The following is a 14,171-nucleotide window of genomic DNA, read 5'->3' on the forward strand; positions in this document are numbered from 1 at the left end:
CTCATATAGTTGGATAAGGCTTATGTTTAAATAACATATATTTCCAGGGATATGCTCTTGGAAGTATTTTTGGATATGTTTGAACATGATGAATATGACTGTTCATCATCATTTCATATGATGGTGAATATGATGAATATGTGTGAACATTTTGATTATAATCTCAAAGTATAAACTGACTATTTTTTATGTCTGGCAGAGCTAATCTCTCTTTTTTCTTTATTAACTACAGCGTGTATATGCAATGGGGGATGTCTATCCAAATTCCACAAAACTTCCCAAAGGCGAATATACCCTACAACTTTATATAAGGTATAGACCATCTTGTTGGGGAGAAATTATATATATGTTTTTGGGGAAAATTACAGCTTGTCTGTTTGCTTCCTGTCAAATTAGATTGGGCCATGCGATGGTATAAAATTATTAAAATCTTGTGGAATCATCCGTGAACCACTTAACCTTGTTTTTTAATCTTTCCAGACATTTTCCCATGAATAAGAAACTATATTGATATAAAAAGCTAAAAACAAATAAATGTAATGTTTTCAAGTTTTGGTAATGATAATCGTTATGTTACAGGCATGATAATGTACAGTACTTGGAGAAAATGAAACAGCTGGTCTTGTTCATTGAAAGAAACTTGGAAGAAAAGGTAATATCATGTTCTTTTAATGGGATCAATTTAGTGCCTACCTAATACATGCAATGTAGCTTGTCTTCTGTTCCACCAGGAAAAAAAATAGTTTGTCTTCTGAATTCTTAATCTGCTTGTAGCTTTGTAGCTTCTCCATAATAAAGAGTGTGAATCTTTGGGTCCTAATGTGCTTCAAATCATAAAAGTTGTTGGTAGAACTGAAATAGGTCTTTGATCCTCTCATTAAATTAGAGAGTTTTATGCAAGTCTTAGATTAAATGCATTCTAGATCTTGTGATGATTCATCCATTTCTATAATCATTTTACTAATTAGAGAGTTTTTTTTTTTTCTTGAATTGTTATCTGTTCCTGGCTTTCTATTGAAAGTACATAATCTGCTTTTTGAATATATAATATAATTATTGATCTGATATGAATGCATTGCTTTCCTGCATTCCATAATCTGCTAATATATTGGTGCACTCTCTTGCCTGGGATGTTGTTCTAATGAATGGATAGGATGCTCAATCTCAATAATCCTTTATGTAGGGGATTGACCAGTGTTCGTCCCCTTGTCCATGTTAACTCTACAAATATTAGCTGACTCAGAGTTTCCATTTTCATCTAAAATAAAGCAAGAAATAGCCCATACTTTTCTATATGGTAACATGGTTTGAGATCCAAAAGAGCTAGCTTTTATTTTCATTACCTATTGATCAGGCAAATTTCAGCCCCCAAACCCCTGCTTCATGTTCCAAATTATCCCTTACTCGTGCACATACATGCCAATCTAGTTAGGCGAAAGGGCTACACTGCACATGTTTTTGTTTTCTGCTTCTCTTCATGGGGCAAATTTGAGCCCAAATGCCACATGTCAATAATAAGTCCTTTTTTGTCAGTTTTGTTGTAAAAATCCACACACATACACACACACTAAAATCTAATGGGCCATGTCAGCTGGCCCCTTCTTTCTCCCTTCCCAACCGAGTGTTCTCCTTACCTCTCTCTGTTTTGTCCTTAACCCTTCTTAGCCCTCTCATGTTTCCATTGTCAGCAGTCCTCTTTCCTCCTTTCTCATAAACTCTCTCTCTCTCTCTCTCACACACACACACGCACACATACACACATGTATGTTCCCAATCACCTAAACCATCTCCCCTCCTAAAATTTCTCCTAAACTATCTCCCCTACCTAAAACACCTAGTCTCTCTCACATGCCCGGTAAGCTCTCTAATTCTAAAGTCTCTTTCCCTTTCCCCTATCTCTCTCTATCTATTTCTATCTCTCTCCACCTTCCATATACATGCATTTAATTTTTCATCAATGTATTAAAATATTAGTGTTTAAAAATATCTAAATAAGAAAAAAATAAATAATACAATAAGACAAATAATAAAGTAAAGTAATACATTTATAATTAATTAAAAAAATTATTATAATTATAAGTAATATTTTAAAATTGTAATTATAAAATATCTCTTTCTCTCTCTCTCCATGGGACCTTTTGGGCCCCACATATTACTATTTGTATTGATGTTGAAACGCTATTGTGTTCACCGCGTGAACATTGTAGCAAGATGATGGGTTAAGAAGATGACTCTAATGAATTGGATCATTACATAACCCAAAAATTTATTGCCTCAATTTATTTTGTTAGTGATTCAAATAGATCTTGATTATTTGGTTTTGTTTGTGAAATCTATCATATAAATTTTTAGAAAATATTTATTGAAAATAAATATTAGAAACACTATTAATATCACTAATAATTAACATGCTTTTGTGACCATTTCACTAGTTTTCTTGAAATACGTACTGCGAACATGAATTGTCTCCTTTGTCTTATAGCTCCATTACGAAAAACTTAATTTTTTGAAGCATATCAAATGGATCAATTTGTTTCCCTAGCTTTGTTAGTTTCCCAGGAGAAGAAGAAAGAAGGAGAAATCAACTAGGGGCCTAAAAATCTCTATTCATCAAGAAGAAGATATTCATGGGCTAGGTTAGTTGGATACCCGGAAACCATCCAACTCGCTAGCTTCAATTACTAGTTCATATTGAACTCGATCTGGTTTTGTTGGTTTGACCTAATTATGCAACTTTGAAAACAAAAAGAGTGGGATAGGGTTATTTGAATACCTGAAAATCATCCACCGTTAGCTTCAATTACCAATTCATACCGGGCTAGACCGATTTGGTTTCATTGATTCAACCTAGTCATGCAATTTTGAAAACAAAAGGAGCAAACAAGGGAATTTTTCTCTAAAAAATAACTTTGTTAATTATAAAATAACAGAAAAATCAGAAAAGCATCAAATAAGGGAAATTTTCTAAAAATCAGAAAATAACAAAAAAATTAGAAACGCAATTTTTTAATTAAAATGATAAAATAAGAGAAAAAATCACTAAAAATAATAATTTTTTAACTTATTAAAAGTAATATTTATCAAGAAAATATTCAACATTAAGTAATTGGAAAATAAAAATAAGGGTAAATTAAAAATCAAGAACTTTCTTTACATGGTTAACTTATTAAGTAACTAACTACTTAAAATAAATTAAATTAATTTTACTAATTTACTCTAAAATTGATAAATTAAATTTTTAAAATTTATAAACAATTACAATTTAATTTATTAACAAAAATTAACATAATAAAACAATAAATAATTGTTAACAGACTTAGAAAAAATTAAAATTGATATAAATTAATAAAAGAATAAAAACATAATTTAATTAAAATGAATAAAAAAATTACTTTTTAATTTAACTTAATAAAAAAGTCATTAACTCTCCCTATCCCTTATCCCTTCAAGATTTTTTTTTTTTAAATTATTAGAAAATATATAACTTGAGAATAATGCTAAGATGGATAGGGTTCAAATTGGCCCAATTACAGATGTCTTAAGGCTCTTGTCTAAATGTCAACAAAGCTTGTGCATCACATTTAAGAGTAATAAAACTAATAAAATATAATAAAAATAGTAAGAATTATGATAATTAATAAAAAGTAGCACAAATAAAAATTATAATGATTTAGTGACCTGGATGAATTGTTGGAACCTGGCCGGTTTTCAACTGTTCCACCAGGTTTTGGCTAGTTTTACCACTTTTTCAAAAAAAAAAAAGAAAATCAGGACTTTAAATAACCGGAACGCCTTCCGGTTCCTAGGTGGCTAATCTAGTCCGAGTACAACATTGGATTGAAGACCACAATATTACTCAATGTGACGTTTTTCTGGTACCTTGGTTCGATAATTCATAACAAGGTAGAGGTTGTTAGTTTTCACCCATAGAATTATAGCAAAAAATGGGCAAAATGGAGGGATACATCCGGAGTCTTAAGCGTGGATATGGCATTAAAAAGAAAACAATGTTTTAAAAGGCATGGGAGGCGTATGCTTGGAGGTGTGCTTCCAAGCGAGGTGCCCACAAAACACCCTGAGGCATATGCTTCAGGTGCAAGAGGAAGAGGTGTATGCCTCATACACCTTACATGTACGCCTCAGGTGCAGAAGGAAAGGAAAGGGGGCTTATGCCTCATCCCCCTCCTCTTAAAGAGGCTTACGCCTCTGAACTTTAATGCTTTGTGACACACCTTTGTGTTTTGCAACAGTTGTAGCACTAGCTATTCTGTATGGAGAAGAATGTTGGGTTGTCAGAAATAACATGTCCAAAAATGAGTGGCAGAAATGCATATGTTGAGATGGATGGGTGGAAAATGTTGAAAGGATGGGGTCAGAAATTAAGTCATTTGAAAGAACTTAGGAATAGCTCCAATGGGGTCAGGAGAGAAAGTAGACTAAAATGGTTTGGCCACATTCATAGAAGGCAATTGGCAGCACCTGTAGGAAGAAGTGATCTGTTCTAAGTTGAAGGGGCTAGAAGGGCTATGGTGGACCAAAAAGGACATGGATCGGTTTAGTAAGAAAATGATCTAAGCGCTCATAACATAACGATGGATATGCCATTAAAGAGAATGAAATGACGGCCAACTCCATATAGCTGGTACAAGGCTTGGATGATGAAGAAGATGCTCGAGTGAAAAAAAAAGAAATAAATGACTACTTGTACTGTACTGTAATGAAATTACCATCTATTTTTGCTCTTGACAACTCCGAACTGTAATATTTCAATTACATATTTTCCTATCAAGCTTCATGAATCTTAAGGACCCTTTTTTGATGCAGGAAAGAATTCAGTTGAGTTTTTATTCTCAACCTGATGGTCCAGTGATGGGAAATGGCAGCTTCAATTCCTCAGTTTTAGTTCCTGGGTATGCTCACTTTTCTCAGTTTTTTGTTGTTGTTGTTTTTTTGTTTTTCTGAATGGCTTAGCATTCTATGAAGCTCATTTGACATACTTTCTGGTAGGTCAATTGAAGCATTTTATGTGGGCCCACCAACCAAAGACAAGATCCCAAAGGTATTCTATTTCAGGAAGTGTTATATTTGTTTACATAACATGCATTGCATAACCTTTCCATATTTTGCAGAACTGCCCAGCTGGAGCTGTGTTGTTTGGTGCAATTTCGTATGGGAAGCTGTCACTTGGAATTAAAGAAGTGAAAAACAACCCAGAAAAAAATCCTGTATCATATCAGATTTCTTATGTGGTGCCGCCAAATAAGGTTGTGTTATTTTCTGCCTTCTTTTCCTTAGATTTTCCTCCTTTTCTTTGATCCCTTTAAGTACAGTTTAATGATTTGGTTTTTTTAGGAATTTTTCTATGTGCAATTAGGGAAATTTTGTAAGTTTTGCTTAGATTTTTGGAAAATATGAGGAAATATGGAAATATTAAAAATGTTAGAAATAACTGGTAGAAATGTGAATGCCTGGATGGATGACTGGTAAACTAGGAAGGACAGGATTAGAAATGAAGTCGTATGAAGGAACCTAGGAGTAGCTCCAATAGGGGATAAAGCGAGAGAAAGTAGATTGAGATGGTTTGATCACGTGCATAGAAGACCATCTACAGTACCTGTTAGTTATAGTGATGATGATAAATTGATAATGGTGATGAAAGCAATGTTGAAAAAATATAGTTTCACATTCAAAACTTACAATAAAATAACAAGCAACTATATACTAGCAATACTGCAAAGTATAGAAGACTAAAAATCCTAAAGCATTTGAATATCATTATCATAATGTAATGTGAGCATCCTTTAAAACCAAAGTTAACTTTTCTATCCCAACTCTTTCACTTAGAGTTCTATAAAATGATCTCATGTTGATTTTCTTAATTTTTACTGTTCTTTGTATTATTAGTGCAAAGAGTTATCTATTCTTAAATAAATTATTCAACTAAGGTTGAAAAGTTTTTTTTTTTTTTTTTTTTTTTTTTTCTGAAAAGCTAGTTAAATTGTTGATTCAAAGGTTCAGAACCAATAAATCTAATTACCTTTTTTTTCTTAATTTTATGAAAAGAAGTGGCTTGAGCATATTTTTATATTTCATGGTTGTTCTTATTGATTTCGACATTACTAAGGAATTTTCCCTAATATTTGACCAAAATTTCGAATATATACACCCAACAAATTGAAAATTTCATTTATATATGAAAAACTTTGAAATATGGAAAATATCAAGAAATATTGGAATTTTCCAATATAAGAATGTTTTCATTTTGCCCCTTGTGAAATTGGAAAATTTTGCTATGTTTCATGGAAATTATGGACCATGCTTTTAAGCAAGTTTTATCAACCCAGCATTAAGTTTAATATTTTCTTTCTTCATTTCTTCTATTCCATTTCGCTGCAGCTTGATGAAGACAAAGGAAAGTATACTTCTTCAATCTGCACAAAGAGTGTATCTGAGCGTTTTGAAGAAGAGGTATTTATAGATGCTACTTATGTACTGGAAAATTTTGTTTCTTGTACGTGGATCTATGGGTGTCAGGATTAAAGCTGAGTTTTCTTTAGTATGTGGATCTGTGGTGTCTTTTTGTTCTATTTCTGTTTCTCAATATCCATACCAATGTTTTTAAAGGTGTGTAAGACGTACACCTCTTGTATGCCTCATGCACCTCATGCACACTTCATACAGAAAGAAGGAAGGCATATGCCTCCTTCTCTTCTTGAGGAGGCTTATGCCTGCTTGTGCTTGGGAGGCTTTGTTACACCTCTTGCATTCTGAACAACACCTCATGCCTCCTGGTATAGGAGCACCTTGCGCCATGCCTCGTTGTTATAAAACATTGATCTATATATACGAACATGCTTATTGTGCTCTTCCTTAAGTGGCATTGGGTTCATCCATGTGCTAAATCAGCTTGTGCTACCCCAAGAATTCTACCAAGGGTTCAACTACAAGGGACACTGATGCAGGAGCTGAAGAATCTAATTTGGAATTTTTTTTGAAATTTTTTGTATTTTTGTATATTTGGACAATATGGGTATTTTTGTCATTTTAGCTAGTCCTGTGTGGGCCTGGGCTATAACATCTTATTCCTCTAGTTTAGTAGGGCTTATCTTTCAAATTTCAGTTTATTTGCATTAGTAGATAGAAAGTTTTTGTGTTTCTTAAAGCCCAAGACAAGGAGTGGCTTTTTTGTAATTATGGTGAACAGTATTCCGGGCCACAAGTCACTATATAAGTATAGATGTATTCTCTTCCTTTTGAAGCTAATGAATGAATGAAGATTTCTTAGAGCTCTTTTGAAGCTAGGACCCTTGGAGTGATTCCTTGGGATTTCTCCCTCTTATCTCTTTCTCCACCCTCTCTCTCTCCCCCCCCCCTTCTATCTTGTGATAGTTTGTTCCATCCCAACTGCCTCAGTTTTGGTATCAGAGCCAATGGTTAGTCACCATGTTCTCACAAAGTGATTGATTCTACAGGCCTAGGGTATCATTTAAACAATCTTATGGGTCTAGAATCAATCATGATAGGGCTTTTGAACCATATTAAGGGTCTATGGTTGATTTACTTGAGAATTTGGTGGAAGAAAGTAGATGTAGTAGTGTTGGATATAGGAGTAAGGTTTTCAAGAATGTTAGAAGAGAAAGTGACGTGCCTAATTTCAAGGGAGATGAAGACTGGCAAGCATTTTTTTATTATATTGCTAAACTAGAAGAATATTTCGATTGCCATGATATGTCTGAAAAACAATGATTTAGATTTGCACACATGAAGCTTGCGGGTCATGCTTAAGTATGGTGGAGAACTCTTGAGCATCGACTAGAAAATAGAGGTGAATATCCTATTACCACATGGGCAGAGGTAAAGAGGTATTTGGCTATTTGCAAGAAAAGTACATTCCACAGTACTTCCTTGATGATCTATATGTGGAGTTGACTAATCTCAAGCAAGGTATGCTATCTGTAGTTCAATATATGCATAAGTTTGATGAATTATATATTGGTGTGACATTATAGAAAGTGAAAAAGCACAAATTAGTTCGTTTCACAAATGGACTAAGGGATGATGCCAAGAATGAATTGTCTACAATTCAGACTTATGACTTAAATCATGCCTTTGAATTGGCTCTCAAGATAGAGAAGAAGCAATTGGTTACAACAAAGAATTTGAAGCCAATGAGAAGAAAGTACAAAGTTGAAGATAAAGAACATGATTTCTTGCATGTTGATGCCCATCCTAGAGCTAAGGTTGTTGAATGAAGAATTTCAACAAAGAATTTCTTGCATGTTGCTACCTCTAATTCTGCCAAAGGCCGAGGCCATATAATTGTTCCTTCCATGGTTTAATTCAGATTTCATTGGAAAACTCGAATTCTTGTTTAATGTCTCAATGATCACTATTAACAGAAATTTGATGTTCAATGAATTGAAATTGGTTGCTTCTTATTTGTTTGCTTAAACATTAGATTGTTTCTTGTGAGATTTGAGCCTTTGAAAATAAGATTCAAGTAGCTCCATCCCCATCCCAATCTTGTGCTCAGGAATTTTTATTTTTTCTATTAATAAAATCTGTTGATAACTTGATTTACATGTAACAAGATCAAGCATGTGATTTTCTTTTCCTTCACAAGCTTGTCATATTTTTGGTTCTCTTGGAGGTGCCTAATTGACTCCCCTATCATGATGCAAGCCCCCTCCCGAAGGGAAAAATAATAGAAAGAAAGAACAAAAGGGAAGCATTTTGTGTTGGACCTTAGTGCCCAGGGGTGATCATCAAAAACATTTTGGGATGCTCTATTGCCTCATGGCCCTTGACTTATTGGGGTTTACTATTTAGTGGGAATCCTAAGGAAAGTACTTTCTGGAAAATTGGAAAAGTTGACGAGAGATTTTTGTGGGAACCAGGGTAAAAAAATGACCATTTAATTTGTTGGGGATAGTTAGTTATAGCAAAGATGGACAGGGGCTAGGTTTAGAGAATTTGGTTCTTAAAAATGAAGCTTTATTGGGAAAGGTATTGTGGAGATGGCTGATGGAGAGAGAGAGAGTTTGTTGTTAGCATTCTTGGCTGTTCCAATTTAGGCTGGGATGCTAGAGTATCTTGTCGAGCTACCTTATCAACTCCTTGGATAACAATACATGACATTCTTCCCAATTTCTCCAATATGTAAGGTATGCTGTTTGTGCTGGTAATCTAGTTCTGTTTTGGGAAGATACCTAGGTGTGTTTGTGCCACTCAAAGACCTTTCCCTTTTCTTTACTCTCTTTCTCTCTATAAAAAAGAGCATATTTCCTCTCTTTTTGCTCCCCTCCAGTCCTCCCTCTTTCTTTGAACTGGGATTTTGGATTTCATAGAGGTTTGTGGGAGTTTGAACTTTCTTGCGTCACTGAGTTGCTTTCTTCTCTTGGCAATGTTTGTTTTGACCATTCTTCTTTTGCTAAGAGAGTATGGGCCCTTTCTTCCTAGGGTTCTTTTACTTGTGCTTCTTTTTTCAAATCCCTGTGTTCTAGTGATGTGCCTGGGTCTTTCCCTTTGCGAGAAGTTTGGGCCAAGTCTATTCCCCCTAAAATAGTTGTCTTTTGTTGGGAGGTGTATCATGGAAAGAATAATACTTTGGAAAACTTGCTAAAGAAAAGGCCTTTTTTGTTTCTATCTCCAAATTAATGTATTTTGTGCAAAACCCATAGTGAGGGCTGCTACCACTTGCTGATTTACTGCCCCTTTTCTGCAGCTCTGTGGGATTGGATTTCTGATTTGTTTGGTTGCAGGTGGATTCTTCCATCAGAAGTAAAATTGTTGTTTATCTCGTCTAGCTTTGATTGGCCAACAAAAAAAGGGTAACACATGTGGAGATGCCTTAGAGTAGCCACACTGCTGACTATTTGGGAAGAAAGGAATTCTAGAACCTTTCTTGACAAGGAGAGAACCTTTTCAGCAGTGAGGACCCTAGACTCATTCACTCCTTTTTCCTTTGTTGACTTTTGGAGAAGCTGGGTTGTACTAGCTAACATTGTCTTCTAAGAAAAACAAATCTGCAGCAGTTTGGGTACCTCCTCCAGAAGGTTTTATTAAACTGAATTTTGATGGGAGCAGCAAGGCAATCTGGAATTGTTAGGGATTGGAGGAATCTTGAGAACTGAGGAGAGCAATATCTTATCACTGTTTTCGGGCCCAGTGGGAGTAGGTGATTCAACAAGGGCTGAGCTGTTGGATACTGTACAAAGAATTCAAATTGCCAACCAACTTGGTATAGAGAAGTTACTGATTGAAGGGGATTTTAAGGTGATTGTGGGTTGGTTGCTGATCCCTGATTCAATTACTTGGAGCTATAGGGATCTTATGAAAAAAATTAAATGGTTAACAAGACACATGGCAATTAGAGTCCAATGGGTGGGTAGGTCGGCAAATGCTTTCGCTGACTTGTCTCACTGACAAGACACATGACATTTAGAGTCCTATTCTTGCCAAACAAGGGGTATCTAGGGAAGAGCTTTTCTTGTCTCCCTGTAATGTTTAGGAGAGGCTGCAGCTCATGCCTCTCCAAGGGATGCTTGTAACAGTTTATCTTCTTTGATTAGTGAAATTTCAATTATCAAAAAAAAAAAAAGATTAAAAAAACTGAACCCGTCAAAAACCAAACCCACCAATTTGATCCAATAACAAATGGACAACTTTTACAATCCAATTCAATCCAATAACCTTTAATGGGTATCCATAACCAAAGTTATTTGATTGGATTTGGATTGCATCAAATAAATATCTAGTCTATTGACAGCCATACTTGTCTACCTCCAACTTTCTGTAGGGTTTGCTGGGATGTTAGACAGTGATGGATTTGAAACGTATGAGTCCGCAGTGTCACCAAGTAGACCGTGCCAAGTGCATGTGTACTCAAACTATTGGTAATCAAGTTGGTTTGATAAGAAAAGCTTAGTCATTTGTACATGTGTACACAAACTATTGTTTTAGTTATTTTTCTTAATTGGTAGTCTGTATATATCTATGCATACAAGACATTTGAATGATTTGATAAGAAAAGCTTACTGTAAGAACTACTGTAGATGCTTGAAGTTGTATTCAGTTTTAAATTTTGATATGATTGTATGTACAGGAAAAGAATTTAAAAGAGATGACTTGCAACTAAAAGTAAAAGCATGGTTTCGGTATATTGTTGGCTAACTCTTATTTGTGTCTTGAGTCCTGCACCTTGAATCTTTATTCCTTTATGCATATTGTTGGCTAACTCTTGTTTCAGAGTCATTGCATAAGTAGGATTAGAGTTATTGAGTCTTCTTTGAATTGAAATAGGATATGACAGCTTAGTTTGAGTCTTACTAGGATTATTGAGTCTAACAGTTTGACTCCTAGGATTATTACGAGTTTAGAGTCTATAAATATGTATGGACATTTTACACAAAGGCAATGAAGTTTATTGAGTTTTCTTCAGCTTATGCTAGCTATGGTGAGTGATTCCCATGCCCTAGAGTGATTCTAGGCATCCTGTGTGTAATTCCAGGTATTTCCTCTCTTCTTTTTATCCCTATTTTCTCTCTTATTTCTTCAAGAAGCCATCACAGCCATCAATAGCCATAAAATTCTGATCAAAGAAGACCATTCAACACTGTCTAAGGACTAGAACTTAGCTTGTCCTACATCATAAGGGAATCTATATTCCTTTGTGCAATGTTATATTTTGTTTCCAAACCTAAGATTGCCAGTCCACAAAGGCAAAAAGAGAGGATAAAAAGGAATAAGCCAACAAAACCCAAGACAATTTGTCCTGACCATATCCTTCAGGTTCTGTATATGAATCCCATGCTGTACTTGATTTTGTGTCAAGTTTTCTGGTTGGTTGAAGCTCTTCACCTCAGAAATCTAGCTGTGGAAGGGGATTCCACAACACTGATACACAATCAAGGATTTGGGTGTTACTAGAATGTAATGAAAGAAATTGGGTACAAAGATCAGCTATAAGTGTGGCTGATTCTTTGGAAAAACTTGGAGTGAACAGGACGTATTTGTATTGGGATACTGTACCTCAATGATGCATGTAAATAAACAGTGAGGGATTAGGTGGAAACAGTTAGCCATACTCACAGCGGCAAGCCTACTTATGTACATATAATTCTTTCTCCTATTTTAATCATTTTCCAATCTTATCAATAAAAAAAGGTTTATTTATTGGATATTTAGTTTTTTTGTATTGGTACAACCATGAAGGGACAATTGCAATTTCACTGCTTTCTAATTACCTGATTAATGATTATATATTCTCATGATAAAGAAGAGAAGCTAAGAAACACATGTATCTATCTGTTCCAGCTTCTGTGCAAACCTAGTTTTTAATTTCACTTGAAGTGTGGTTTGAAGTACCTGCATATCTCAAGTTTCATCTTTTTTGTGGTCTACTGTACATGGATTTCTTTCCCAAATTATTTTTGAACAACTTTTCACTTCTAAGCATATCTCATTTGTGTTAATATTCCTGTATTGTGGATATCCACAATGTTTATACCAACTGATTGGTTAGGTTCGCAATGCTAAGATAAAGTTTCTTGCAAGCCTAAAACAAGGCACTGAAGAAGAACGCATGGAATGGAAGGAGTTATCTACTTCCTTGAAGGTATAACTTCCTTCCTGTATCTGTTTGTGAGAATACATCTTGTATGATTGTGAACTATTGTATTTAAAGTTTCTATAAACATCTATGAAGGACTTGCATGTTATTTTTACCAGTGAAGAAGTTTTATTAGATAAAATATAAAAATTAGGATCCATAACAAATATGAAAAACAGCAGCTTAAGAATTGGAGCCCTGAAGAGCAGACTTGAGACCAATCCCGAGGAACCACATGCACCTTGCTCTGTGTCCCCACCCCTGATTTACCTGTAATGTGTAGTATATGTAATACCAAAAGGATCCCTGATTTCTTGAATGTTCCAAATTCATAAGGAGTGGTTTCATATGGTTGTGGATCGTGGTATGCATATGTTGTGGGAAATATGCCCAAGGTCAGATTCACATGTCAAACTTTTGAATTGTTCATGCTAAACACCAATGGATAATGAATCTGACCTTTTTAGTGCGGCAGGTTTGATTTAAATGATAGTTATAATACTTGTCACGATGATTGGATTAGTTGTTGTGATCAAGTACTTGCTCACCTAAGAGTTTTAATGATAGTTATAATACTTGTCACCTAATTTTTGATATTTATCTATGACTAGATGTGCAAGCTTGTGATTAGGTTTTTCAGTAGCCATCCCCAAAACCTATTTGCAACCTATGCTAGCATGTTCCCAGATTTAGTTTCAGCCTCAGGCTATCCAACCAAAACCTATTGGCAACCCTATGCTGGCTTGGCTTTACAATCTCAGTCTATATTAGTCCTTTTCTTTTTAAAGGGACATTGAGGGTTGAGGATGTTATATTCCCTAAACTCAGTGTTGCATGGAAACCCCCCAAAGGATAGGAATGAGAGGTAGTACCATGGTCTGGCTTGTGATTGTAATGGCTTCTGCTTGTGAAGATTAAGAGGAGAGCATAGACGAATAAGAAGAAAAGAGAAGGGAAAGTGTATGAGTGAATGACCAAAATAAGTTGAATCAGCCAGTCCATTAGATTAATTACTAATATTGGTGAAAATTAGAATTTTGTTCCTAAGTGGTAATTTACACCATTCTCAAGACCACCCCCTCAAGTTAAGCATTGATATTCATGTCCAACATTCTAGGACTATCAAGTAACTTGGTTTAAACATCCTTGCTGTCAATACACCAGATAGGTAGTTTCCCAACTTAACAAATGGTAAACAAACTTCTCAATAGCCACCTTTACTATAACAATGTGACAGTGAGCTAAAATATGTTTGGCCCTATCATGGTGAACCAGATTATTAACAATAATAGCTGCCTGATTATCATAGTATAGTTTCATAGGGCCATCAAATACAATCCCTAATTCTCCCATGAGAGTCTTGGACCAAAGTAGCTCAAAACACCATGTGCCATAGCCCGATGCTCCGTTTCAACACTTAAGCTGTTTTTGTTTTGAAGAAAAAAGTAGGGGAAGGAAGGGAATGGTAGTTGAAATTCAACACAAGGCTCCAATTCAATATGTGCTCATTATTTCGGAGAAAGCAATGAGCTTAAGAAAGGCTACAAAAACCTCTAGTGCA

General features: G+C 35.0%; 1 protein-coding gene across 2 annotated transcripts in view; it reads left to right on the forward strand.

The window, feature by feature from the left end:
- The window catches only part of TPP2 (tripeptidyl peptidase ii), a 125,479-nt gene that overhangs the window by 83,069 nt on the left and 28,239 nt on the right, over positions 1 to 14,171 (forward strand). For both annotated transcript variants that reach the window (XM_010257090.3, XM_088895601.1), the window contains exons 23-29: positions 233 to 312; positions 580 to 652; positions 4,825 to 4,910; positions 5,008 to 5,059; positions 5,130 to 5,264; positions 6,397 to 6,468; positions 12,524 to 12,616. In XM_010257090.3, coding sequence (XP_010255392.1) covers positions 233 to 312; positions 580 to 652; positions 4,825 to 4,910; positions 5,008 to 5,059; positions 5,130 to 5,264; positions 6,397 to 6,468; positions 12,524 to 12,616 — 591 coding nt within the window. The remainder of the gene's footprint in view (positions 1 to 232; positions 313 to 579; positions 653 to 4,824; positions 4,911 to 5,007; positions 5,060 to 5,129; positions 5,265 to 6,396; positions 6,469 to 12,523; positions 12,617 to 14,171) is intronic.

This window comes from Nelumbo nucifera, chromosome 1, assembly GCF_055504915.1.
Source record: "Nelumbo nucifera cultivar China Antique chromosome 1, China Antique-T2T, whole genome shotgun sequence".
In the NCBI taxonomy this organism is placed as follows: domain Eukaryota; kingdom Viridiplantae; phylum Streptophyta; class Magnoliopsida; order Proteales; family Nelumbonaceae; genus Nelumbo; species Nelumbo nucifera.